The sequence below is a fragment of the Asterias rubens genome, chromosome 3, assembly GCF_902459465.1.
Source record: "Asterias rubens chromosome 3, eAstRub1.3, whole genome shotgun sequence".
NCBI classification, from domain to species: domain Eukaryota; kingdom Metazoa; phylum Echinodermata; class Asteroidea; order Forcipulatida; family Asteriidae; genus Asterias; species Asterias rubens.
Window position 1 is genome coordinate 19084759 of NC_047064.1, and position 26442 is coordinate 19111200.

Sequence of the window (26442 nt, forward strand, 5' to 3'; positions counted from 1 at the left end):
GTTTGCTGGGTTTGCAAGGGCGCCATCATCGCTCACAAACTGACCAGTTGGTACTGAATTGTTATGCTGTTCGACATTCAGAGTGGGATGGGAGGCCTTATACGTCACTGAGGCAACGAAGGCAATTGCCTCCTTGCCCATAATCATCGCCTTGGTGCCCTTAAAATTTCTACAACAGAAAATTACAATTTCCCATAGGGTGCCCTTTACCAAGAAGAAAATGCCTTTGATACCCTTGCTTTTTCACAAATGAAACATACAGACCTGAACAAAGCCACAATTATATGTGTCACGTTGCATGTTCCTGAGTGAGCTCAATCAGATAAAAGATGCACTATTTCAAACAGTTCATCGGGTATTATAACATTAGTTTTTCACAGCAACATTGAAGTCAATATAGTGCATTTACAATGACCTTGACTTATTTGCTCTATGGTGCGACAAATCCTCACCTATGAGCCGTAACGCCTTTCCCACGGGAGGACAAAACGCCCCGCTTCCTTTCCCCGTCTCACAACAAAAACCACAAGCAAAAGAACCACCAATTATAGTTCTAGTCTAGTCAATCTGTTGTTTAACCGAGACAAAACAATTTGTTTTGCAACAGTCTTTTTGAACCCTCCAAAACAACATATCAAAAAAATAGTAGGACATTTTAAAGTAAGCAGGGGAAATATGCATACTTTGCATAAAGTACAAATTAACGTTTCGTATCTATTTTCACTATGTTTGCATGCATACGCCCGATATAATAGTAATGTAATTTATCTCTTTTTCACATCAAATTTTCAAAAGTTTCTTGAACCCCCTCAAAACAAAGTATAACAAAGTAGAAAGAAGGAAGTTCAAGAACTATGCATAGTTTGCATAAACAAAAAATGTCCGCTCTCGCCTCTGTTTTCACTATTAGTATTATGTATGTGTGCACACGCCCTGATAGTTGTAGAAATTGAAATCAATGTCACATCAAATTTTCATGCGAATGTCTCTTGAAACCAGGAAATCCTCCCAACAGTATTCAAAGTATCAAAAGTGCCAATATATTTTAATTAAATTTGTTTAATTAAATTTACGTGCGTTTTATGCACTAACAAGAAATGCAATATCGACTGCTCCTTTAAATGGTGTTTGATGCCTTGGACAGGGCACCACTGCGTCACAAGATGTTTAAGGGATGTTACAAAAATTATCTCTAGTCCGGTAATGGGGCAACTGATATCTTGGTCATTTCTTGCTAAGCCAAATGTGCTATGCAGAAGTCTCTGCCTCAAGGCAGTGGACACTATTGGTAATTACTCAAAATAATTATTAGCATAAAACCTTACTTGGTAACGAGTAATGGGGAGCTGTTGATAATAAAACATTGTGAGAAACGGCTCCCTCTGAAGTAACGTAGTTTTCGAGAAAGAAGTAATTTCCCACGAATTTGATTTCGTGACCTCAAAATTAGATTTTGGGTCTCGAAATTAAGCGTCTGTAAGCAAACAACTTCGTGTGGTGTTTTTTTCTTTCATAGTTATCTCGCAACTTCGACGACCAATTGGGTTCAAATTTTCACAGGTTTGTTATTTTATGCATGTTGAGATACACCAAGTTAGAAGTCTGTTCTTTGACAATTTCCATTAGGGTCCAGTCTCTTTAACAGCTTAATGACATTGTTTTCCCCACACTGCACCTGTCTCAATGTTCTAATCATTACCGGTAGTGTGTTAAGGCGTCATCAATTAAATAACATTATGTGTCCGTCATCGCTTCCCTTTCAATTAGATACCCTGTATCGAAAAGGGATACAGTATAATTACCTTATGAAGCACCGCCAAACCACTTATAGATTATGTTTACATTTATCTTTGATACCATATCTCTACATGTCGTTTCCTAACGTTAAGACAACAATTTTCATAACCTGAGGCTAACACTGGATAGCCGATAAAGGCTACCATAAGACCGATGTCGACGGCTTGGGTTTAGGCCTGCCTTAGGCTCTGTCTCAGTTATTTTGGTAAACGGAGCCCAAGCTGAAGTTAACCTTACTCAACCAATACGGATTTTTTTCACACAAAAACAACAAACAATTTTACCACGTCTAACAACTACACTGAATTTGTTCGTTCATTTTCATTGAGGTAAAAGGGAAATAACATCATTTGTAAATTGTTTTATTTTATTTCGAGACAAATAATATGTGAAGAAAATTTATGGGTAGAATTTAGTATGAATGTCGTTTAAACAAACTGCTTACTATGTCAGTCCGTGATTGCCGAGAAAAAAGATCGGTAAAAAACTACGAAGATTTTAAATTGTCAGACAACTCTTGACATACCTTTTAAATGCATTTCCATGGAATGATCAACACAAAATCATTTCAAATATATATAGGGCGCCCCCACGTGTCTTTAAAAATGGCTTGCCAGTATGACGGCGACATCAAATTACAAAACGGGCTTTCAAAGGAAATCAAATTCAAGTTGTTAACCTTATAGAACTTTGTAACGACTTTTTAAATCTCTTTTACACTCACACTGTCTACGTCGAATTGGCACGCTCTCAAATTAAAGTGGCTTTTCCATTCTAACCCAAAGAGCACCGCCAGCCGGGCGCCCGATGTCAAATCCTTATCCTCCGGCAACAATTTCCTCTTAATTTGGACAATACCCTCACTGGGACACGCGAGTTCGGCAGGTCTTTTAAAGTCATTACTTGTAGGGATTAAGTACAAATTGAACTGGCAATGAGGTTCACCTGGCAATGGACGAGACGGCTTTACGGGGGTTTAACCCACCCAGAGGGTGTACCTACCTTACCCCCTTACGGCTATACTAAAGAAGTTACAGTCTCATTATTTCATGAAGTCGATGTTAATTGACATGGCGTCTCGGAAACAGTTAAATTTGTGTGGATAATGGCTGCTGATGAGTTCACTGAACTTCACAAGTACGCGCTTCGTCCCTTGAACTCCAAACCCCTTCTACCAATTAGCCACTCCTGTAATCATATACTGTTGTGAATATTCAAGCCAGCTTGTTTTTTTTTTATAATGTAATTACAATTTATTCCTCCATGTTACAACTATACTGAGGTCAGGGCCCAATTTCATTGAACTGCTTAAGGTCATGAAGGAAGAAGGTTAAGCAGAAAATATGCTAAACAATTGTCTGCTATTAGCAACAATGAGCAGGATACCAGTCTCCAGTTCCACATAAATATTATTATAACATCATAGTTAAGCTGGTAACCTTATAATGGTAAGCATGATTTTGTTGTGCTTAGCTACTTTTGTGGTTTTAAGCGGCTCTATGAAATTTGGCACAGGCGGCTAGACTGCAGGACATGTAGAGTCACTGCGTCGTGGGTTCGAATCCGGTCAAGCTATAGCTTACCACTGATGGCAGACAAGTGACCCACCCAACAAAAGCAAATTAATTTATGAATGAGAACCACGCTGTCAATTCGTCTCGACCGTTTGTGAAATTACATATCCTTGCAGATTTGTTCTGCTTAGCAAGCACAAACATTAGCATTTAACAGCTTTATGAAATTGGGGTAGAGACCGTTTTCCATTCTGGCTCGATTTGATTTAATGTCACGAAGCTTAAAACGCCTGTGGCAACGGCTATGGCTGCAAAGACATCACATAGAAGATCCGGCTATAGCTGCTGCTGTCAAAAACATTAATGCCCACACGAATATTATAAGAACAACCATATGTATGTACTTTTTAAAAAGTCGACTATACTTTACTTCCTCCTGCCATCTGAATTATCCAAAGCTTTTGTTTCCTTGTTATTAAAAACACTTACTTACTTTGACCTCTATCTGTCCAGGTCTGTCTCTCCGTCTTGCTTGTCTAGGTTCTATACCTATCAACTCTGTCCTATAGAATTATCTGTTATAATCAACATGCCCTGAAGAAATACAAAGAAAGTAACAATTTTATTCAGAGGACACCTTTTTGGAGTGAATTGCAGTCAACCCTTGTATAAACAGCACCTAAAGGGGGTTAAGCTTTCTGAAGACCCGACTCTCATTTCTGTTTCGTTCTTCTTTTTGCTCTCCTCTTATATCAACTTTCCTGCTATGAAGAGGTAATATTAATAAGGCCAGTCCCAGCCTACTAAAGCCCGGTTCAAACTTCCTGCGAATGCGAATGCGAATGCGAAGCGAATCTTGACGTCACAAATTCGCAACGAAAAATTCGCAGCAGTTGCCCTCTGCTAACTCCCTTGCGAATAATTGCTGCGAAAGAAGGGTGTGACGTCAAATTCGCTTCGCATTCGTATTCGCAGGAAGTATGAACCGGGCTTAATTGTTATGAGGGTCGACTGTATAACGTGTACCCTTACTCTATACGTCAGTATTCAGTGCATTTAGACCATGGGACAAAAAGAAAGGGGGGAAGTAAACGGATAAATTGTATGTCCCTTGGAAGATGCTATGTACTGGGACAAATGAAAGAACAATAGAATGCTCTACAGGGATGCATATAATAATTTGATGATGTTTGGACCTTGAACAAAATAATGTCCACACTACTGAGTGTAGGCAACACAGAGCTTTGTGTCTTGAAGACTCTGTGGAGGGGATGCAAATGTACTTGGGCAAACACCCAAAAGCTAGAGAAGCATTATGAAAGGATTTGGGCAACACTAATACACCTCATCAAAGAAATGAAATGGCTCAAAATCTGATCAAAAGGATAAGTAACAATTAAAAAATAACTCAACACCTTGAGAAATATCAACCCAACACATTGTTAGTTTAACAAGAACTTTATATTTCATCCTTTGTGATAATCCGATGTGGCTTAACCCTATAAGCCTATATCATAACTCTTACACAATTGCCAGGGGTCATGGTAATACCAATTTATATGAGTAAACTCAAATCAAACCCTGTTACTTCTATATTTAAAAAAAATTACATTTTTGTATTTACAAAAAAACCAACAACACTGTACATAAAATCTTAAAATTATTATAAAGTACTGTTCATATGGCAAATTTATACATAAATAATTCAAAGATTGATAAAAATAATCAAAAGTGCATCAAACAAACGGTCATAATTCCAGTTGACATAAAAGTCTGTAGCAAAGGGCTAGAAGAAGACCATATAATTCTATATTCCCTTGTAATATTTACATTTAAAAAACTTTTGCAGTAGGCATTGTTCCCCCCTTTCAGAATCATGCTTTACTCTGTTCTCAGTGTGTGTATTATCAGTCTTTACACAATTTTTGAAAACCAGTGCATTTAAAGACAGTGGACACTATTTGGTAATTGTCAAAGACCAGTCCTCTCACCTGGTGTATCTCAACATATACATAAAATAACAAACCTGTGAAAATTTGAGCTCAATTGGTCGTCAAAGTTGCGAAAAACACCGTTGTCACACGAAGTTGTGTGCTTTCAGATGCTTGATTTCGAGACCTCAAATTCTAAACTTGAGATCTCAAAATCAAATTCGTGGGAAAATTACTTCTTTCTCGAAAACTATGGCACTTCAGAGGGAGCCGTTTCTCACAATGTTTTATACCATCAACTTCTCCCCATTACTCGTAACCAAGTAAGCTTTTATGCTAATAATTATTTTGAGTAATTACCAATAGTGTCCACTGCCTTTAATGCCATGTTTCCAATACACAAAATAAACACAAAAATGCTTGATATGGTGATCCCCTGTCTTTTCTGTCTTCATTTTGTTATGGAAGTCTCATGAATTGTTGTGAGGGTACTTCTAGCTGCACAAGATTAAAAGAGTGTGTTTAAGTATCAGACATGCAACTTTCTAATTGCAAAAAAAAAGAAATGGCTGACCACGCTTGATTTTTGTAGTGTTTTTTTAGTCATTTTCTATGGCACTGTTTTGAAAAAAGAAGTGGAAATCAGCAGAAAAGTTTAGAACATTCGGGGGACACGCTCTGCCACACTTAGTATACAAAACTGAAAGGAACTTGTAATAACAAGTAAATCAATGCACACCAAAACAATAAGTGCAGATATAACAAATAAATCAACAAAAATAAACAAATTATGCGTTACTGCACACACGCTTCGTCCATCCAAATCTGTGGAGACTGTGCTGGCGTGCAGGAACTAAGCAAGAGTTTTATTAGTGCTGTATTGACACCTTGCACCTTGCACAATGCACAACGCCTTTTAAGTCCTGCCAAATAGGGGACCTACTGTCTGCCGTTTTGGAAGTCAAAATAACACACCAGAATTGGCCCTCGACATGCAGAAGTGCATTCTTCATTGTATAACAAGGGGCTAATAAATCCACAGGCCTGCTTTTATCATGACCATACAGCCCCTTCACATCATAACTGTGTGGTGTGATGTTACACATGTACCTTTATTTGTAACATCAGTGTAGAACAATTTTGGCATGCAAAGTATCTTTACATTCCCAGACCTGGAATTTCATATTTGAGATGGCAAGGCCATTTTCCGAAGGGCAAGGCAAATTTCCAAAGGGTTTCCCTAAAAACAAAAAGGTGTATGGGAAACTTTTGAATAAGCACCAAGGCGAATACGAGGCCTCTGTGTTATTCCAAGCGTGCATAATCCAAAGAAACATAAACAAATAAACAAAACTATAACAAAAAGTTGGGCAACCACAAACTACTTATTAATGAATGCCATTAAAATGGAAAAGGTCAATCCGGAACAAAATCATGTCCATTTCATCAAACTAAATGGAAATGAATTTTTGGGATGGTATGCCATGGTTAAAAAGCAAAATAAAATAAAAAAATACAAAACAACTCAAAGCAACAAAAGAAATTCCATGTGTCAAAACTATTTCAAATATATGTTTTTCATTTTTAGCACCTGTACAAATTGTTGCACCTTTTCTTGCATTCCGAAAGGGAACAATAGTTTACTTTCTATAAAAAAATTCTTTTCCCAGCTTTTTGTGATATCTTTTCATAGTGTTAGGTCTCATTGTTGGTTAGCTTAGTGAGCCAGGATAAGTGAAATTAGTGGTGACAGCTATTCAGCACTAGTATAAATGTTTGATTTATGACTCGAACTCACGCTCCAATTCTGAAGTTCCAAAATGATTCATCATAATTTCATGTTTATGAAAAACAAATCGGTCAAGCTGCACATGTCAACAAATAAATACAAATTCAACCCTGAAATAATTGAGACGTACCACAACAGAAAGAGGTGGTACACCAACAAAATTATAACTTAACTTTGAAAGGTGTGCAACATTTGGTATTATTAAAAAAATTATAAAAATTTTCACAGATCTGAACCTAACTTACATGGTATAAAGATGGCCATGGTGGAAACCTTCACTTGAATTATTTTCGCTTGAAATGCTACAGTTTTTGAAAAATGGATAAAACAATTAGTTTTAATCTCGCAGGTTCCAAAACAGCATGCTTGAAAACAGTAAAAACTTATCATGGTCTTACCAAATTAACCTGTGACAAACATTTCTGAGAAAGATTTGCAATATAATAAAATTATCTTTTTTTATCACTAAAGGTAGATTGGTAAATAGACAGTTGTGTTGTTGTTTTCTCAAATGAAAGGAAATGTAAAAGAACTTTCACATGTGATCTATGTTGGAAGACACCAACCAATCACCCTACTTATAAGCTTTCATACAACCAATTTTTGGAGGCATTAAAAAAAACCAATCCAGCACTCAAAGTTTTTCCCTACTGATTTCAAAAGATATTTAAATTCTTTTGTAAAACCAGATTTGTAAAACTGTACGACTCTCATTTGGTAAGTTTACCAACTTCACATAAAGTTTCAACGCAGTTTATTTGTAGTCAAGCAGTGATGTACAACTTCTTGGACCTCACTTTCCTCTCCAAGTTTACCTGAACTCTCCCAAGAGAAAATCTCTAAGCGTTCTTAAGAGAAAAGGTGTATCAACAATGCCAACCACAGATGATTTTCTTGTTGTGTTGTCATTTAGCCTGTGAGAAAGGCTCTGCTAGGGTCAAAACGTCAGGTTTGTACATTAACTACTTTTTGCACAACTGAAATTCGATTGAGCCCTCGAGGCTCAAAAAAAAACATCAGAGATTTACCAGCGGAAAAAGGGCATAGTTTGTCGGCAATATACATCCATTCCTTTGAGGACCTCACTGTGTAAGATGTCTTCCAATTGCCTCCAGAAGTCTTTTAATAATATTAGCCGATTGGCGCCTCTGTCCTGGTATTGATTCAAAGACACAGTTGAAGAGAAGGTTGGACAGATTCGGCTCAAGAACATCTGGAATGTCATGGAGAAGACCGACTGAAATGGAGAGAAAAAAAATGTCAAAGTACACCACACTACACTGTAGATAAGCCTGGGCAACAAGTGCGACTAGTCTCGCAGTCACGACTTGATTGCTTAGTCGAGTCACATCTATCGTTTTTCATCTACTTGGTTAATTGTGCCGCCACGACTACTACAAAAATACTTCCAACCATTTGAGGCACGACTAGTCGATTTGTAATTTTCACTAGTCGCCCAAGCTGAACTGTGGATACTACAAGGCAGTACAGCTATTACCTAAACTTTGAGTTTCGACTGAACCTATTTTCCTGTTGGAGGTCACGGGTGAAGCTGACTTTGACAATCTCACATGATCAACACAATCAGGTTGCAGAGTTTGTTTACTTCAGAGATGCTGTGGATAAGCGAATTATATCTCAAACAAACAGCAAAACAAGTAACATCTGAGAAGGAAAACAGTTTTGAACATTCATCTTAATTTCTGCAAGGCTTTTTTGCGATGTTGGATAATTAATTTCCTACTGCCCTTCCTTGATGCAGCTATAAAAACACTGTTAACTTGACACTTCCTGGATCCCTAACGGATCAAAACTAGTGGGAAGAACAAGATTTAATTTTAGATCAATTTCGTTGAATTTTGAAAAGTGTGGTTAATGTAGAGGGCTAATTTTTTCAACAGGACGGATTGTTTTTCCCCTTCCTGGTTTTACTTTGAAAAGGTCAAGGCCATTTCTCCCTTACTCCAGGGTTGAGCAGCCTGGCTGATGAGGACTAAGAAAAGACCTCCAAAAGCAGATTATGAAAATTTGTAATTTTGACCCTTGATTTTTTGAAATTTTATGACATTAGAGCCAAAGTAAGTAAGTTGAAATGTTTTAAAGTACCCTTGGATTTGGGGTGGAGGAATGGGACGGGGGTGGGAGCCACTGTTGTAGCTAAAACAATTTTAGTGGGGGGCTCTATAATTCAGCCCACCAAGGACGAGCAGTTCAACAAAATTATTCATGTTATAATAAATGGGGCCATCACTGTTGAAGTGCAATCATGGGGAAATCTGTGCTGGGGGCAGCACAGTGTATTCTGCTCAGAGTGCTGGGCAAAATTTGTTAGTTGCGGCACCGCCCACCGTGGCTACAACACTAGTGAGAGCCATTAAACCTACCAGACCAGTTTAAAAAGCTAGCTATTCTACACACCCATCCCATCCCCACCAACGTTTTGCCACAACATCATTGTTAAACATTTTACAACTGGGGAAGTAGCACATGGAAGTAATTTGTTATGACTTTGCTCCCCATCCCTCCTTTTACACGTTCCTGTCACTACCTGCATCTATCTTCGTCAAATTTCCTAGATACAAAATGAAAATGATAATTTGTTTTTTCTTTAGTTCAGCCCGGACTAAGTTTAATTAGATTGCGGTTGAATGGAGGATGGTCCCAATTTGATGGCGCTGACCTCAGCGCTTACTGTGCCCTGTAAAAGTGCATGATTCTATAGATGGATTGCAATACGCATCATCGACTGCCATCTTTGATGTATTAACAAAGGAAAAGTGCATGCGTAGTCTGGGAGATCGTGTATGCGCTGATTTTTATGGTTACATGTAGCAATTGTTTTAAATTGGGCCAATGTTGTGCCAAAAGACCCCCCTCTTATCAACCCAAGGGAGGATCCAGGGGGGACAACTTGAGAGACCTTATGCTGACTACTGTGTTGCATAAATCTTTAACTGATGCTGCACCTTGCTCAAGATGAAAATTAAAGTGTTGCCCACACCCCAAAAGCCCAAATTCTACAGCTTGAATTTTGAAGGTTTTTTTGTTCTATTTCCTTTGTCAATTATGTCACCAACTGGCCACTTAGAATGCAAATTTCGGACCCTTAAGCGGGCCCCAGACTCCACAGCAAAAAAAACCTTCTCACTCACTCCATCAGGTTGGCCCCCCAAAAATGTTGGTCAACCCACCTTCTTTTCCCATATTGTCATCAAAATAAAAGCCCTTTACTAATAATCTCACCCTTAGGCTTCTGTTTCTCACTCTCTGGATAGAAGAACCGTAGGTACTTGGTGGATTCTAAGTCGGATAGGAGTCTATGGCAAGCGTGAAGCAGCATGATCTGAGAATACATAGGAACATGAGCGCAGTCCTTGCCACCACTCTGGTATAGATTTGAGACGAAACTCACGAAGCATTCCTCGTTGCACGGCTCCTTGAAGGGAGGTAGTTTCTTGGCTGAGGTGAAAAATAAAAACAAATTTAAGTTTTCTACCAATTATGTATTTATAGGTGGCTCAACTTTGACACTTTTACAAGGGAAAGTTTGACACTGGGCTCAACTTTGACACTTTCACTTCCACTGGGGATTAGAAGAAGTTTATATTTATAGATGACAAGGCTATAGTGTTTAATAACTTGTCAATAATGTGACTTAAGCAGGAAATTGTTTTCAGGCTTTAATGCCAAGCTGGTAAAAATACTCATTTGGCATTTCGAAAAGGGCAATTTCAACGTGGCATATCTGTTTTAACAAGAACATGAGCAGAAAATTAGTCCAAGGCAAGAATTTATTGATACAACACCTGTTTTCTGTTCGGGATGAATGTTATTATTGTTGTTTATTATAAATATTCAAACATCACTGCCAAAGGCTGATTTGTGTTCCAAATACAGAGATTCATAAATATGGGAAAGTTTTGCCAGGCAGACGTTATATTTTGAAAAGTATAGCCAACATCTTTTTGCCCAAGTTCTCAACTTTTCCATGTAAGTTTTCTAGAAACCTGTCAGTGAGACTCTTCTCTAACATTTGTTGCAATTTAGATACATGGGATCAGTGGTTTCTTTCCCTGCCTTTCACCTCTGTGAACCCTGGTTCGAATCCCACTTCAGACCCCGGGCCTTGCTCGTGGATTTGGTTTCATTCCCTACCTGATCATGTGAGTTTTTCCCCGAGAGTCTTCCTCCCACATCTAAAACTCAACACTTCATCACATTTCCTATCCATCCTGTTATTTGCACTTTTGGATGAGTAATAAATAAATAACATAAAAGTAAAATTAATTATGTAGAAGATTGCTTAACCGCAAAATTAGCACTAATAACAGGATAAATAGGAAATGAGAAGAACTAACTAACTTGTACAAAAAAAGTTGTAAGTGTAGGTTTCTTATTCTCATCTGGAATCATTTACACAATGTACTTCACGGCACTGGACACTTTTACTCAAAATAATCATTAGCATAAAAACTGCCTTGGTAACAAGCAATGGAGATCTCGCTGTTTATAGTATGAACAATTGTGAGAAATGGATCCCTCTGAAATTACATAGTATTTGAGAAGGAGGTAATTTCTCACTCAAATAATAAAACACTTCAGCTGAAGCCTGCTATTAAGCAGCTGACAGCACACAAATTTGTGGAACAAGGGTGTTTTCTTTTTATCATTATTCTCTTGCAACTTCGATGGCCAGTTGAGTCCAAATTTTCACAGAGTTGTTTTTTATGAATACGTTGGGATACACCATGTGAGAACAAAGGTGTCCAGTGCTTGTAAGTGTTAATCATTTCATTAATGGTTCGTCTTGACATGAAACAAACAAACCTGAAGCAATCTCCTGTTTATCAACGATTGAAATATCCTCCAGATCCAGAAGTTGGATGCGTCGGTCTGGCGTCACAGCAAAGTTATCAAAGCTGAAATCAGCCAGTATGACCATCCAGTCGGGACTGGCGTGCTGGAAATCGTGAATCATCTGAAAGATCTGTCTGGCGAGATCTGCCCGGATGTCCCAGGACGCATTGCGGTACTCGCTGAGAGGTACGCCGGCTTCCGCCACTACGATCATCCGACCGCACTCTCCCAGGTAGGCAGGGAAATACTTCTGGAGTTCTGGAACCTTCTGCTCAAAGAACTATAAAGACAAGAAAAAAAGTGACTAATTTTAGTTCAAAAGATTAGTAAAAAAGAGGTTGCTCCAAGAATTCTTAAAATCTTTAAGCGTTCAGGTTTAATAATAAATAATAATAATAACCCGTTTTTTATATAGCGCTTTTCACACCCAAAGGGAGTCCCAAAGCGCTTCACATTATTATCCCTCGTCACTGGGTCTTAAATCACTCCTTAAACCATCTCAGCTCTCTGATGGGGAGTATGCAGCCTGTGCTACATTAACATGCGCTACTCAGCCAAATCAATCACAAGAACCATCTTTGCAATTATAGTTTACTTTTTAACCAACAGTAATTGCACATAGGCACAAGAAAGGGGAAAAGTTTTGAAAAGATGAAAAGTGTTTGAAAAGGGGAAAGTACCGTCATTCAATGTGAACACTTTATTGAGTGGAAACTTCTAGGTTAGAAGAACATAAATAATCATTTCTCCTTTGTCTAATATATGGTGTTCCTAGTGTTCACAAAAGGTAGGCTTATTTGATGAAGGGTGAAATCACTTCACAATGCTTTTTCTGTTAACTTTCTGCATGATTTGAAAAACACAAATCCCTCATTAATCTTAATCTCCTATCCTCTATCTGAACTGGACTGAAAGTCTTTCCCCCGTGGGTCCTTTCAGGAATACCTGACTCTTTCAATTCTAAGGAGATCAATCTTATCTGGTCCAAGACTGTAATAAATTCTGTATAACAATGTCTTAGAAAAAAGATGGTTATGCAGGACTTTTTTCTTAAGTTGCTGCATGCATGCTTGTTCCAGCTCCTTTTCAACAAGTGCATTCTACCAGAACAGTTGTTAAACCTAAAACTGACTGAAATTAAAATAAAGTCTCTCAGAAACTGCAGGATAATCGAGATTGACTGCAGAAGACCTTTTGTCGGAGATGACCGATCGCTCGAGCTGAGCTGAACAGGAAATTACGGTAGGCAAAAAGCCTCTTCTGAGAAACTTTTCTTCCTACTCAATAACCTTCCAGCTGTGACTAATAAAAGACCATCTTAAAGATCCAAAAGACTACTGATCCCTTGACAGACTCAAGATAAATGCAGCTTAACTTATTGAACATTACAACAGGTGGTACTAGTCCCTTGAAATCAATGACAACTTTCTCAGACACCTTTTTCTTTGGCTCTATCTGTTGACAAGAAATGGTTCTCTTCTATCTGTCACAGACAGGGGGTTGAAGTTGATTACAAATTTACCACACAATAAGTACAATAACCCATTCAGTGGACAAGGGCAATGGTTGATCATTGATGTCTCTAACCAATTTAGGAGGTTAGCTTTGTGATGTCATTGTAGATTACTGGATCATCACAAGCTGATTAGAGCATTAGAGGATTAGCATCTTTTGGTCTGCTGATCACTTTCCCATTCAATGATCCAGCACAGACAGATTAGTCCTTTTTTGAAGGGAATCTACAGGGCCATGTTCCCCCAGGGTGTGGGACTGGAATGGCATCTCATTATCTCCAAATATCTGTCTTGCCCACCACTCTACCATCCTTAACTTAAACATTTTAGCCCTATTATTAACCCTGTATGTTTCATTTTTGAAAGGGCAAGGGCACCAAGGCATTTTCCTCCTTGGTAAAGGGCACCTTATGAGAAAACTGTAAATTTCTACTGCAACATTTCAAGGCACATAGGAAATGACCGGAGCATGGAGACAATCGCCTACACTGCCTCCGTAAAGTATTGTTGCCTTACATACAACAACAATTTAGCAGGGGTCCCATGCTTTATTTCAAAATGGTTATGAAACTTTACAAGTTGAACTTTGTGTCAAAGGTCCCCAGTGAAACATGTTCAAATTTCCGGTCCTTTATGGACAGTTAAAACATTGTTTACCTTTCACACGAGATGCGTTTTGTAAAATTTTGCAACCATGCTAAAAAATAAGCAAAGGGCCCTTGCTAAATTGATGTCGTCTGAAAAGGGCTTAAAGCCCGGTTTATACTCCCTCGAATGCAAATGCAAAGCATGTTTTGACGTCACATGGCTGTTTCCGTAGTGAATGTTTGGCAGGAGTTGATCACAGCTCAACTGTTGCAAGCTACTCTTTGCAAATTTGATACGTCAAAATTGTATTGCATTCTCATTCGCAGGAAGTATGAACCAGGCTTTAGAGTTAATTTTAGTCGACCTGGTTTCTCATTTTGTTTCTTCAACTCCTTTAAATGACCTCGGTCCTCAGCAAGATTTTAGTTTGGGATCTCCGCTTCCCTAGATCAGGATATGAGCTACATGTAGTGTAGGAAACCGGAGGGTATCCCATCATCAATTAAAAAGATCTTGGCAAGTCACTAATCCTTTCGGACTTTCGGACTTGAGGAGTATAAGTGCTTTCACACCCCATTAATGTTCTCTCTGACAACATCCTTGGGGATCCAGTGGGATCAGCCACTTCCCTCAGCCATAGAGCAAGGGCAGAGACCCAGACATCTTGCAAAGTATCTAGGAATGAGCTTCAAGAAGTAATTGTTTTAGATGATTAATATATACTCGTGCTACAGCTCAACCCACTTTGAAAAACATATCTCCAGTGAAGTTTTTCATGTGATTTTCATGTGTCATGTGACTTTTTCCAATTTCCAGGCACTGGACACGTTTAGTAATAATTATTGTCAAACACCAGTAATTCTCACTTGGTGTATCTCAATATTTATGAAAAAATAACAAACCTGTGAAAATTTGGGCTCAATTGGTCATAAAATTTGCAAGAGAATAATGAAAGAAAAACACCCTTGTTGCATTACTTGTGTGCTGTCAAGTGCACAATAAAAGGCTTCAACTGAAGTCTTTTACTATTTGAGTAAGAAACTACCTCTTTTTCAAAAACTACATTACTTCAGAGAGAGCCATTTGTCACAGTGTGTTATACTAACAGCTATCCACTGCTCATTGCCAAGTAGGTTTATATGCTAACAATTGTTTTGAGTAATTGCCAATAAAGTCCAGTGCCTAGGCCTGTTCTAGACAAAATATAACCTTGCAGAAATGAGCGGCCTCTTACAGCCTGATGAGTCAGACTACACAGTACAGTCATTATTGAGAACACACCATCCTTCATTCTAAGAATAGTTAAGCAGCAGATCAATCAACAAGAAAGACATCAAATCCTCAAAACAAAAGTTGATGACAAGTTGAGAGCTTTTACAATTTCTATTTTGGTATGTTGTTGTGTCATTGAAGATTCCAACGTTTTCCAGCTTCAAGGTTCCTCAGAAAGCAGAATGCAAGAGCCACCTTCCTCTCCCCAAAGTAGAATTGTCAACATGCATTATAACATACTGTTCAAAAAATCCTATTCAAAATGAAACATAGAATACACTTTTTTAAAACAGAGTTCAAAAACTGGCTTCAACGAATGCCTTTAAATTAAGGATAACAACTGAGACTTCAAGTAGCGATTGGTAAACAACTGTTCACTAGGGTGCAACAATATCGTGGTAAACATCATGCCCAAACGATATACCCAATAATAACGCAAGCTGGGGCAATAAAGTAAATTTGAATTTACTCATGACTGGTTGTAAACCTAGCAAACTTCCCCTCAACTGTTGTGGGAAGAAAAACATCATTCAGCATACAACCTTATCATCCAAGTACACTTAATTCCATTGAACAAGCTGGGTTGTACTTCTTTTGAATGATTTCAACAGGCATAGCTGTAGCATTTGATTAGCTCAAATTAACTCTTTGCACAAAACTATTTTAATTTGTTGGTTGGATTACCTAGAGGAATTTTTTTCTAAGATATGTTGCTATAATCATAATTGTTTTTTGGGAAACGAATACCACTTGGTAATGTTTTCACTGGACTGCAAAGGTGTTAGAAAGTGAACACTTTGCAAAGACCTCTGCCTGTAGATAACTTTTTAAATGGGGCGAGGCAGAATTTCAGAGGGAAGAAGTAGGGCAGAAATCATTGAGACACAGGATATACAAATTATAACCATTGATCTTTGCACAAAAATATTTTACTTTTGCTAAGAATGCTAACGGGTAATAGTTTTATTTGTTGTTGTACTTTGGGGTACTTGGAAACTGTAGCAAGTTAGGGGCCTACAACTTGATAAGGTTGTCACTAGACTGAAGACTGTTATTAGATCATATTTTAGCCACTGCCTAGATTGACAAAAACTACAGCCTAGATCATAATGGGAAGGAAGCATGGAGCTAGTAATAAGGTGGAACTGGATACTCCAACACCAATGGCCAGTGTTTTTAACCCATATGGGAATGTTATTGCATGAAGTTGCCCATGGGGAAAAATTTGCAATCATAAGGCATATTAAGTTCCATTTCCTGGTTGGGCCCTCAAGGGCTTCCTATACTGACCCTATTGGTTCTGGTTGTTCATAAATTAAGGTTCTACCACCCTCATGGTCCCAGGGGCTAGATAATAGGATCAGTTAACACCTGGTTAATGACCTCGGATTGACCTTAAACGGCTCAGGACAAGTCTCTAAATAGCCAATTACTGGATTATTGTAGTGACAGATGAGATAAACGCTGACCATGCTTTGTAATACTGTGGCTATTTTCTCCACTGTAAAACAGCAGACAAATTTTATTGAGGTTTACGTAGGCTTTAATATCTTAGTTATGGTTAAAGGAACACGATGCCTTGGATCGGTCGAGTTGGTCTTTAAAAAGTGTTTAAAACCGTTTACTATGAAATGCATAGGGTTAGTAGGTATTTTAAAAGTAGAATATAATGATCCACACAAGTATCACTCGAAATTGCGTGGTTTTCCTTTGACCTCGTCGACTAACAAGGTTGGCCATTTATGGGAGTCAAATTTTTGACTCCCATAAATGGCCGACCGTGTTAGTTCGTAAAGTAAAAAGAAAACCACGCAATTTCGAGGCAAATTTGTGTGGATCATTGTATTCTACTTTTACAACATCTTTCTAACCATAAATTGTTACAAATGCTTTTTAAAGACCAACTCGACCAATCCAAGGCAACAGGTTCCTTTAAGTCAAAATTCATTTCACAGGTTTGTACATAAAATAACAAACCTGTGCAAATTTTAGATCAGTTAGTTGGTCATCAAAGTTGCGAGATAGTAATGAAAGAAAAAACAACCTTGTTGCACAAAATAAGTTTGCTTTAAAATGCCGGGAAAAGGCTTCAGGCCTGAAGTCTTTTCATATATGAGTGAGAAATTACCAATTTCTAAAAAAACTAAGAGAGAGCTGTTTCTCACAATGTTTTACACTATCAATGGCTCTCCATTGCTAAATACCCAGTGTCAGTGCCTTTTAAATGAGTGTGTAAGTCAGCCACTCAGAATCCAATCCAGCTTGTTCTGAACCGGGCTGAATTCATCTTTCTGTAGACTACTGTGATAACAAAAAATGCCATTCTTTGCACTTATCATTTGATAATGGCATAATGCACATTTATGGACATAGCTTTGTGTCATTTTCTAAGCAAAATTTAATATCAGATGTATGCCTAACTGTTCATAAAAGCAAACAGTTTACCACAAGCATGATTAACTTTCCTGAATCGGCACTTAAAGCCCCCCTCCCCCAAATAGAAATGATTGCCCACTCAGTTTACTAAAGTAATAAAGTTTCTCATTATCTGGAGAAAGGGGCGTGTGTGTCTAGCAGGGGCTTATGGATACAGATAAAAGCATGCCGCTGGATAAAGTGTAAGCAACCAAGCATTACATGTTGCCCTACTTATTAATCAGGTTAAAGGAACATGTTGCCTTGGATCGGACGAGTTGGACTATAAAAAGCGTTTTGTAACCATTTGTTATAAAATGCATATGGTTGGAAAGATGTTTTAAAAGAAGAATACAATGATCCACACATATTTGCCTCGAAATTGCATGGTTTTCCTTTAACTTTGCGAACTAACACGGTCGGCCATTTATGGGAGTCAAAAATTTGACTCCCATGGCCGACCGTGTTTGTCGACCAGGCAAGAGGAAAACCACGCAATTTCGAGTGATACTTGTGTGCATCATTATATTCTACTTTTAAAATATCTTTCTAATCACATACATTTTATAACAAACGGTTACAAACGCTTTTCAAAGACCAACTCGACCGATCCAAGGCAACGTGTTCCTTTAACTGTACAACTTTTAAAACACCAGGTCTGAAATTACTCGTAGGCTAAAGATAAAGAGGCTTGTGTAGTCAGGCCTCTGCCGAAATTAGTCTGGTTTTGACTGTGATTGCCCCCATAAATGTCCCCCCCCAAATTTGTGATTGCCCCCATAAACTGGTTGGTCAGGGCACCTTTGGTTATTAACTCCCTCCAGAAGTCTGCCAGTCTGACTCACTGATTAAATTCAAGAAACTGTTGAACACTTAACTGTTGTTTAGTGTTGATTCTTTATTTACCTACATTGTATAGGAGATGTGCACTTTATGTATTATTGTTATAAATGTGCCCATGATGTAGAAGTTGAATAATTCTCAGAAAAAGTTTTGTTTACTCTTAGTCCTGCCCATGATACAATCTTATATCTTTTGGGGCATGTTTCTTTCCTCAACACTTAGGGTTTATCTTACAAACACATGCAACTGCATTTTTTCCTGAGTTTGTATATTCACTATAAACACCATATTGCAGCCAAGGCTGGAAATGACTTGTTGTTTTACATAGAACCAATTTTCTCTGTAATCAAAACACCGAAAACCAAGCAGCAAGAACATGGGGAAGATGATGAAAGAAAAGATCCAGGTTTGGATACTAAGATGAACTACAGCCTACAAAAGTGATGGTGATGTGTGGCGTGTGTATCATGTCTATGCATTCAAACCAAGGACTTAAAAAAAAAAAAGGCATAATATGGGATAAGTCACACCGAGGACGTCCTTGATTCGATTTCGTGTACAAAACCTATGGGGACGTCTTAAACAATGGGAGAACAAAGAGAAGTCCTAGGTTGACACCATAAACGTGTCATCTCAAGTAGCCACTTGTGTCACCAGAGTAAACAGAGTGAATTTTCACTGTATTACCTTATCTTCCATTAGCCCTTTTTTTTACCCACCCACGAGTACGTCCCTCTTCACAAATTTACAAATCTATAGAGTACCTCTCTTTATTAAATGGATCTGACAAAACTAATTATATGCTATAAATGCTGATACACGACCACTCAATGTGGGCTTGTGAAAACCTACAGCAGCCAGCATATCAATCGCTGATCTGGACAACCCAAACAATAAGCTTTGTTACTCCGAATTCCTAAATCTAACTTTAAAAAGGAAAAAAATCCCAACAGTTAGACAAGTGGTTTCAATACGGGCTCTTTATAGAATGAGAATAAACCAAAGTACGGTGTACACACGCTGATGACAAGGATCACATACTCTAAACAAAGATACAGAAAAAGCTTTATACAAAGCTTTATTTTTTTTTTTAAACAGCACTCTCGCTGAGAAATACCTCCCATTGGAATCCAGTTAACTCAGTTAATTGCTCCCTGCATATATTTTCTATCAGGTGATTCTGAGCTATCACAATAGATGGAATGGAGGTTAGTGTCCCATATGCTTGTTCAGCACAAGATGAATTCATGTACCACACCCTATGTTTTGACAAGCCTTTTGTGCCTCTGTCCAACCCCTCTCCACTATTCTCACCAAAATCTTATTTATGGCCTACCCTAGGTATGTATATTGTTGCTCGCCAGCTCTTCTTGGAATATCTACAACAATGCATCCTCATACATTCTTAAAATAGAGCCCTCATCAATGAACCACTCCATGCCTCCTCTAGATGACCAAACTTGTTGATGCCCTCATGCAGGCCTGTGTACACTTCGTTATTGAAAAGCCAAGGACACCAAGTAAATCTATGCCACACCTTCTACGATGCCCAGCCCTGGAGGAGCAGTGCTGCCCAGATGATCTGATGGCAGCAAACGAGATGGCTGTGAGATGCGCCCAATCCTGGCCAAACATTTGAATTAGAGTAGAGGATGGACTCCAAAGAAGACCAAGTCATTTTCGCTTTGGTAAAGGGTACCCTATGAGGAAATTGTACATTTCTACTGGGGCATTTGAAGGGCACCAAGGCAATGACCAGGGGGCACATAGGCAATGGTCTTTGTTGCCTCTGCGAAGTATAAGGCCTGCAGATGTGCATCCAATCTTCTCAATATAGCCCAAGAATGAATCTGTTCCTTGGCCACCACGCCCTCCCTCTAATGTACAGCAGTAAAGCAGACTTTTAAACAATTCCATTGTATAAGTAGTCCTGCTAGTCATTGCTAGACGTTCTGAGCATGCACACATTAAAGAGAACATGGAACAATGAATTTCTGGTATTTTTAACTGTGCTGCCACCTAGCATCCCAAAAGCCACCCATTCTCAGTTTAGGCCGTGTCCGAAACGGTGACTTCGGCTACAGCTACATGTACATGAGCGTCTGCCAGTGCTGAAAAATAGGAAGACATGCGCGATCTAGCCATAGCTGTAGCCAAAGTCTCCGTTTCGGACACACAGCCTAAGTCTTGGTTCTTAAGAACCAGGGTGCTGTCAAGTGAGCATTTTACCTTGAGTAGTAACCCTTCTGGGTTCAGGAGAAGTGATGTCATAAGGGTAGCCACCTCAGGGGAAGTTTCTCGGTTCCACCTGCTCAAACCGTACACCTCCTTCAACTCGCCCATAAATCGATCACTGGCACACAATGCTATGCTGAAAGGAAAAAAAAGAGTTAGAAATTAATAATATTAACCCCATGGTTTAGTGGTTTTTATGGATTGTTATTCCAATATAGGTGAACTCTTTCAGCTAACCCATAAAACGATCACACACAATGCTATGCTGAAAGGAAGAAAAGGCGGAAATTAATAAAATTCAACCATGGTTTCTTTGGTGGTTTTTATGGATTCTTATGAATTGACATATCCTCCTCCCATTATTTATGACCTTCTACCACTCGGTATTAATAAATGACTAGGAATTTGTGGAATATGGTTCAGGCCCCATGGGCTGGATGCCACAATAAATATCTTCCATATTTACCGATGGATTGCACACTCCCAAGACAGTCGCAAAATAATGAACTTTATTGATCTGGGTTCACAAAAACTTCCACATACTCTATTTACACGAACCATTTTCAGAGTTTAAGGTCAAAGGAGCATAGCATTAGTTTTGAAAGAAGTTAATGCATTTACCATAGAAATATGAGCACAAATTTTGTGATCTATCTAAGGTACAAATCCTAGTCCTGTAACCTATCCCTATTTTTAACATGAACTCAAAGTTTTCTTGAAAAACTCTCATTTCACATATAGTACTCATTTCAAATTGATCCAAACAGCTAAGATGTAGAACGAAGAGCCTTTCCACATAATGCATCTCTTTGTCCCCATTTAACAATCAAATTAGACTGTAAAGAGGAATATCAATTCCCACCTTCAGCTTTTCGGGTTTATTTTCATACTATTGTGTTCTTCTTGTGAATTGGTATTGAGCCTTGCTTGAGACAAACTTCCACTAACATAAAATATAAAAAATGACCTTTAAAGTTGTAATATATAAACAGGCCACAGATTCAAAGAGAGGGAAACGAAATGCAAATCCTGCTTTTCATGGCAAATTCTAACGCAACTTTAGATTTCAGAAATCCCTTTAGTTCACTCAGAAAAAAAACTTTCTTTTCAGTGGATCATAACCTAGAAGTCACCATTGTCACTTTGCCATTGATGGCAGGGGTGATCGCATGACATCAAAAGGCCCTCGGACAGAAACCCACTCCTCAATTTCCAAAGTATTTTATTTCCGGAATGAGACACAATCAACAAATCCCTGTCAAAGAATTAAATCTTCCTTAAAACCCTGTGAAATTTGTGACCTTCCGAAATAATTCGCTCAGCCTTTGAAAAAAAGGGTCGAGTTAATAATCCAATTACACAATAGACTTGGCAGGTGTGAACAGGTCACTCTCTGCTCAAAATACAGTGCTGTGCTGCTGTGCTCAATCACAGAGTTCTGTTAACTTCTGTGGTAATTTCCTTTCCCCCAAATGGATGATCACAAGCTACATGTAAATGGTTAGCGTCAACACCTGCCACAAATATTGTATGGTCAGTCCGTGGGCAGATTGACAAGAGGTAAAACCAGGATCTGAAAAAAGAGTTTGGGTGTCAAAATTTGTGGAAAAGTTTTCACAACTTTTACATGTAGCCTAAATAATGGATAAAGTGGGACATGATCGAAAACCCAGGGCCGAACAAACCCAAACGATGCCCAGACACCCCTCTGGCAAACACCTCGGATTGAAACACATTTCACTCATGAACACGCTATAAACTAGAATTCTAGAGACATTGACCCAGAGTGTGAAATGTTTGCACAGGAACAAAATCACAACATCGTCTTATAAAATAGCAATTTTGATCATCGCATGAGCTGTAATATCAGAGGTGTTTTTTTACCCAAGATCTACCCAAGATCTGTGATTTAAAGATCTGTAGATTTATAGTGTATAATCACAGACCATGAACTTCCCTCTTGAAGTTGAAGGGCCAATTTCTCTCTGGTATAGGGGCACTTTTATGAGGGAAAAAGTAAACTTGTATTGAAACTTCGCAAAGGGCGCACCAGCAAAAGCACAGGGCACCACGACAATTGCTGTGGGTTTCGTCGGCTTTTGTAGGCCTGTAATCTCAATAAAGTAACTGGTGTGAAATTAGATTGTCTGCCCATTATTTAATTTTGTTTGCAACATTCATGAGGAGAATTGCATGTTCCATGTATTACCTGTGATAGTCAACTCAAATGAAGGTGTCAAATACATTCCATAGTCTGTCAAACTAAAATGTCATTATCCATTTTTTCCCCACCATTTACTATTCCCCTTTGCCCTGAATGATTTTATTTGTCACTTTAAATTCCCTTCGGTGAAGGTTCACCACCCTTTGTCAAAGAAAAGCACACTTATACCGACAAAATGTAACTACACAGCACCAAAAAGAACTTTTGTAACAGTGGGTTTCCCACAACAATGGATCACTTAAATTTAATGCCACTCCACAAGATATTAGTCAAACAACCCCACAGGGACGTCTAGCTCCCATGCTCTGAACCAAAATCAGTCTAGAATCCAGGCGATAACAAAAAAGTTATGTTTCAAAAGTAACCATGGCAACTATTGTTCTCTCAAGTACAAGTTGTCGAGACCGTGGCCTGGGTTTTACTATTTTCACATAAGCCCTCTGCGATTTTATTGTTTATTTAGTTGTACACTTGATGACTCACTGTGTGAGAACCCAGGCAAAAAAATTGTTACCCAACAACATTAATTTGAGTCAAAAGCTGGGCCCCAGAGCTTAACATTCTTTTATTCCTGTTCCAATGTTATCTTACCGGTAATCTGGAATGCGAATTGTGTAGAGGTCTAAAGGGGATGAAAACCCACTTCAAATACAAAAAATTACCAACTTGGCTGTCCATTTTCAGCTTGACAATGGTGGCTGGCTGGATTATTTATACATTAGTAATTCTGGGTGTTCTTAGAATCCATAAACTGAAAGACAATCCTGCTATAAATCTTACGTCAAGGAAGCTGTACAAATAAAAAGATTGTCAACCACATCCCAAAAACAGAACCATTTGTGGCTAGCTAGAGCTTGTTTGTTGTTTTAACTACAATTACATACACACCCAATGTAATGACCTTTGCAGCTCCGCATTCTACTTAAAAGTATTTATACACAGAAATCTGCACTATTTGAAGGTGAAATAGAATAATATCCTCATAAAAAAGAAAGGTTTATTTTTGCAAAAAAAAAGAAATAATATCTAGAAAGACATTTCACCAATTAACAAACTCAATCAGTGAAATAACTAGCCAGGGATAATGTGTTAACACTACTTGAAGGAAATGTGACTGACGTACAGAGCCTGTGAAAAAACATCTTTGTGTAAAGCAACTTTTAATTTCGTAGTGAACAACGAAAAAATTTCTACCAGCACAGTACAATTTGAACTCCAGCTTCCAGATATACAAGAGCAAGTGAAATTACAAGTACAATTCTAAAAGACCAAAGGGATTGTAGTTGCTCAAAATGTTTACTGGACCGGAATATTACTTTACAAACAAGACCACAATCTTCATAAGAAAGACCTTTCTATGTAAATTGTTTCAGTTTGTATTTTCTCATTTGTGTCTTAATATGGCGAGTACATTTTGATACTCAACAGAACTGAATCGCCAAACTCAAATGCAACATTTGAACATCAATCTTTCTGTTAAAAGCAATACACAGTGAGGAGTTATTTTTCAATTGAAAAACACAAACAAGACTGCCAGACTTGTTAGGTTATGAGGTTACTGGCCCTGGGCAATAATCACTGGCCCTGGTTCTGGTGTCAAATTCAGGCCCTAAGGGCGGCTACTTGTTATCTCAATAATAAGCAGGCAGTGCTGTACTAATGAAATATTTATGGGAAGTATTCATTTATTTATATTGTGGTGGGATGGGATTGATTGGAACCTTCATGTAAAGCTTCTGTTGTACCATCCCGGACAATTGTAACCCTAATGCCTTTAATTGTAGCATAGAGAAAGGCCTTTAAAATCCCCTGGCACAACAGATCCAGCCAGTATTGTGTACTAAATGTTACCTTTCTTGGTACTCACTTTCCCAAATCAATAGGTTGGTCCCCAGGGCATAAACCTTTGAGATCCTTTGGGTGTGGCCAGTTGGTAAATAATCCCATCATCCGGAAAAACAAGAATGGAAAGTAGAGTCACCTACATGAAAAGTATTGTGCCTAGTCTGACATTGTCTGTGCCCTAAGAAATGGGGTTTGTTAGTGTTATAAATTACTCCATGGCAAAAGAAATTTCCTGTCATTTTCTGACATGTCTATCTTCTTCTCATGTGTTTTTTTCTCTGTCCAAGTCTGTCAATTCCAATGAAGCAGGTTTCCCAGCCCAGAGGGTTACATTGTCACTAATCCCTTGTCAATTAACCTCGGTGAATCAGTTGATGTAAACCTACTGATGAGACACAGACGTTTCCTAAGCACACACACACCCAAGGGGTCATTCAACCCACTTTCCCTACCTCCCAAGCCCACGCAATTCTAGATCTCCTCTCTGGCTATTCTCAGCTTTCAACCAAACCTATTGTTTAGTCTTTGTTCCTGGACCCAATGGTCTGATTGACTTCCTTTGTCATCACCCAGTGGGGTTGTTTACAAAATACTGTAGCCATTAGAGGCCCATTGGGTCTGTTGGATCCTTAGGGATTACGGATTCCTCTGGGACATGGCCAGGGTGACAGTGGTCACTTTCTCACCACAGACATGCAGACAAATAAAGGAAGAAAATCCTAACATGCCACAAGAAAGGAGATGTTGTAAGTGCATTTATAGAGTAAGGACAGAGATACACCTTCCCTGCCTAGAAAGACAAAATATTCGTAGATCATCCACACTTTCTGCAGACACACACAAAAAACAGAATGAGACTTGAAAGTTGTTAAAATGTCTGTCATGTTGTGATATTGAAATGGCTGTCTCACAACTGAGGCCGTGTCCGAAACGGCGACTTCGGCTACAGCTACGGCTAGGGCGCCCGCGTCTGCCTATTCTTCAACACTGGTAGACGCGCTGATCTAGACGTAGCTGTAGCCGAAGTCGTCGTTTCGGACACGGCCTAAGATACCTTTATCATGCTGCCTCCATCTTGGTCATGTTCCTCGTATCGAATGACGATAAAGAATGCTATTATATCACTTTGCAAACAGAACCAGACTGGTTTGGTTACATCAATGGGATAAATTCAAGGTGGCTGCACTATGATAAAGATCTATATCCTCACGAAACTAAGCACTATAAGCCATTTCGCTGTCACCATGACATACATTAAAGTCGACACTAAACTTGAGAATGAGTGAGTCGTTAAAAGTGTCAGTCAACCTACCCTGTTCCTAAAGAGAAATGAAAAGTACTCTTTCAGACTCAAAGTCAACATTTGAACATGACATCACAAGAGTTTTCCTTTTCAACAGGAAAAGAACACAAGACCAATGTATTTGTCCAGTCATTAGTTTACTGGTCTGACACTAAAAATACTGGCCGAGGCCAGAAGTCCAGTGTAAAATTTCAGCCCTGTATGGCATAGCATTGCAGGTTGTCTAGATAGAAACACAGGTACACCTCTGAATATCAGGTGTTAAAAGGGAGGGTATTAATGTATGTTTTTGTCAGTTGTCACTCAATGAACCAA

At 38.6% G+C, this 26442-nt stretch overlaps 1 protein-coding gene across 2 annotated transcripts in view; it reads right to left on the reverse strand.

The window, feature by feature from the left end:
- Positions 1 to 5585: 5585 nt before the first annotated feature.
- The window catches only part of LOC117288233 (divergent protein kinase domain 2A-like), a 33004-nt gene continuing 12147 nt past the window's right edge, over positions 5586 to 26442 (reverse strand). For both annotated transcript variants that reach the window (XM_033769006.1, XM_033769005.1), the window contains exons 3-6: positions 20750 to 20891; positions 11859 to 12168; positions 10275 to 10490; positions 5586 to 8268 (exon numbers count right to left, since the gene is read on the reverse strand). In XM_033769006.1, coding sequence (XP_033624897.1) covers positions 8114 to 8268; positions 10275 to 10490; positions 11859 to 12168; positions 20750 to 20891 — 823 coding nt within the window. In that variant the 3' untranslated portion in view covers positions 5586 to 8113. The remainder of the gene's footprint in view (positions 8269 to 10274; positions 10491 to 11858; positions 12169 to 20749; positions 20892 to 26442) is intronic.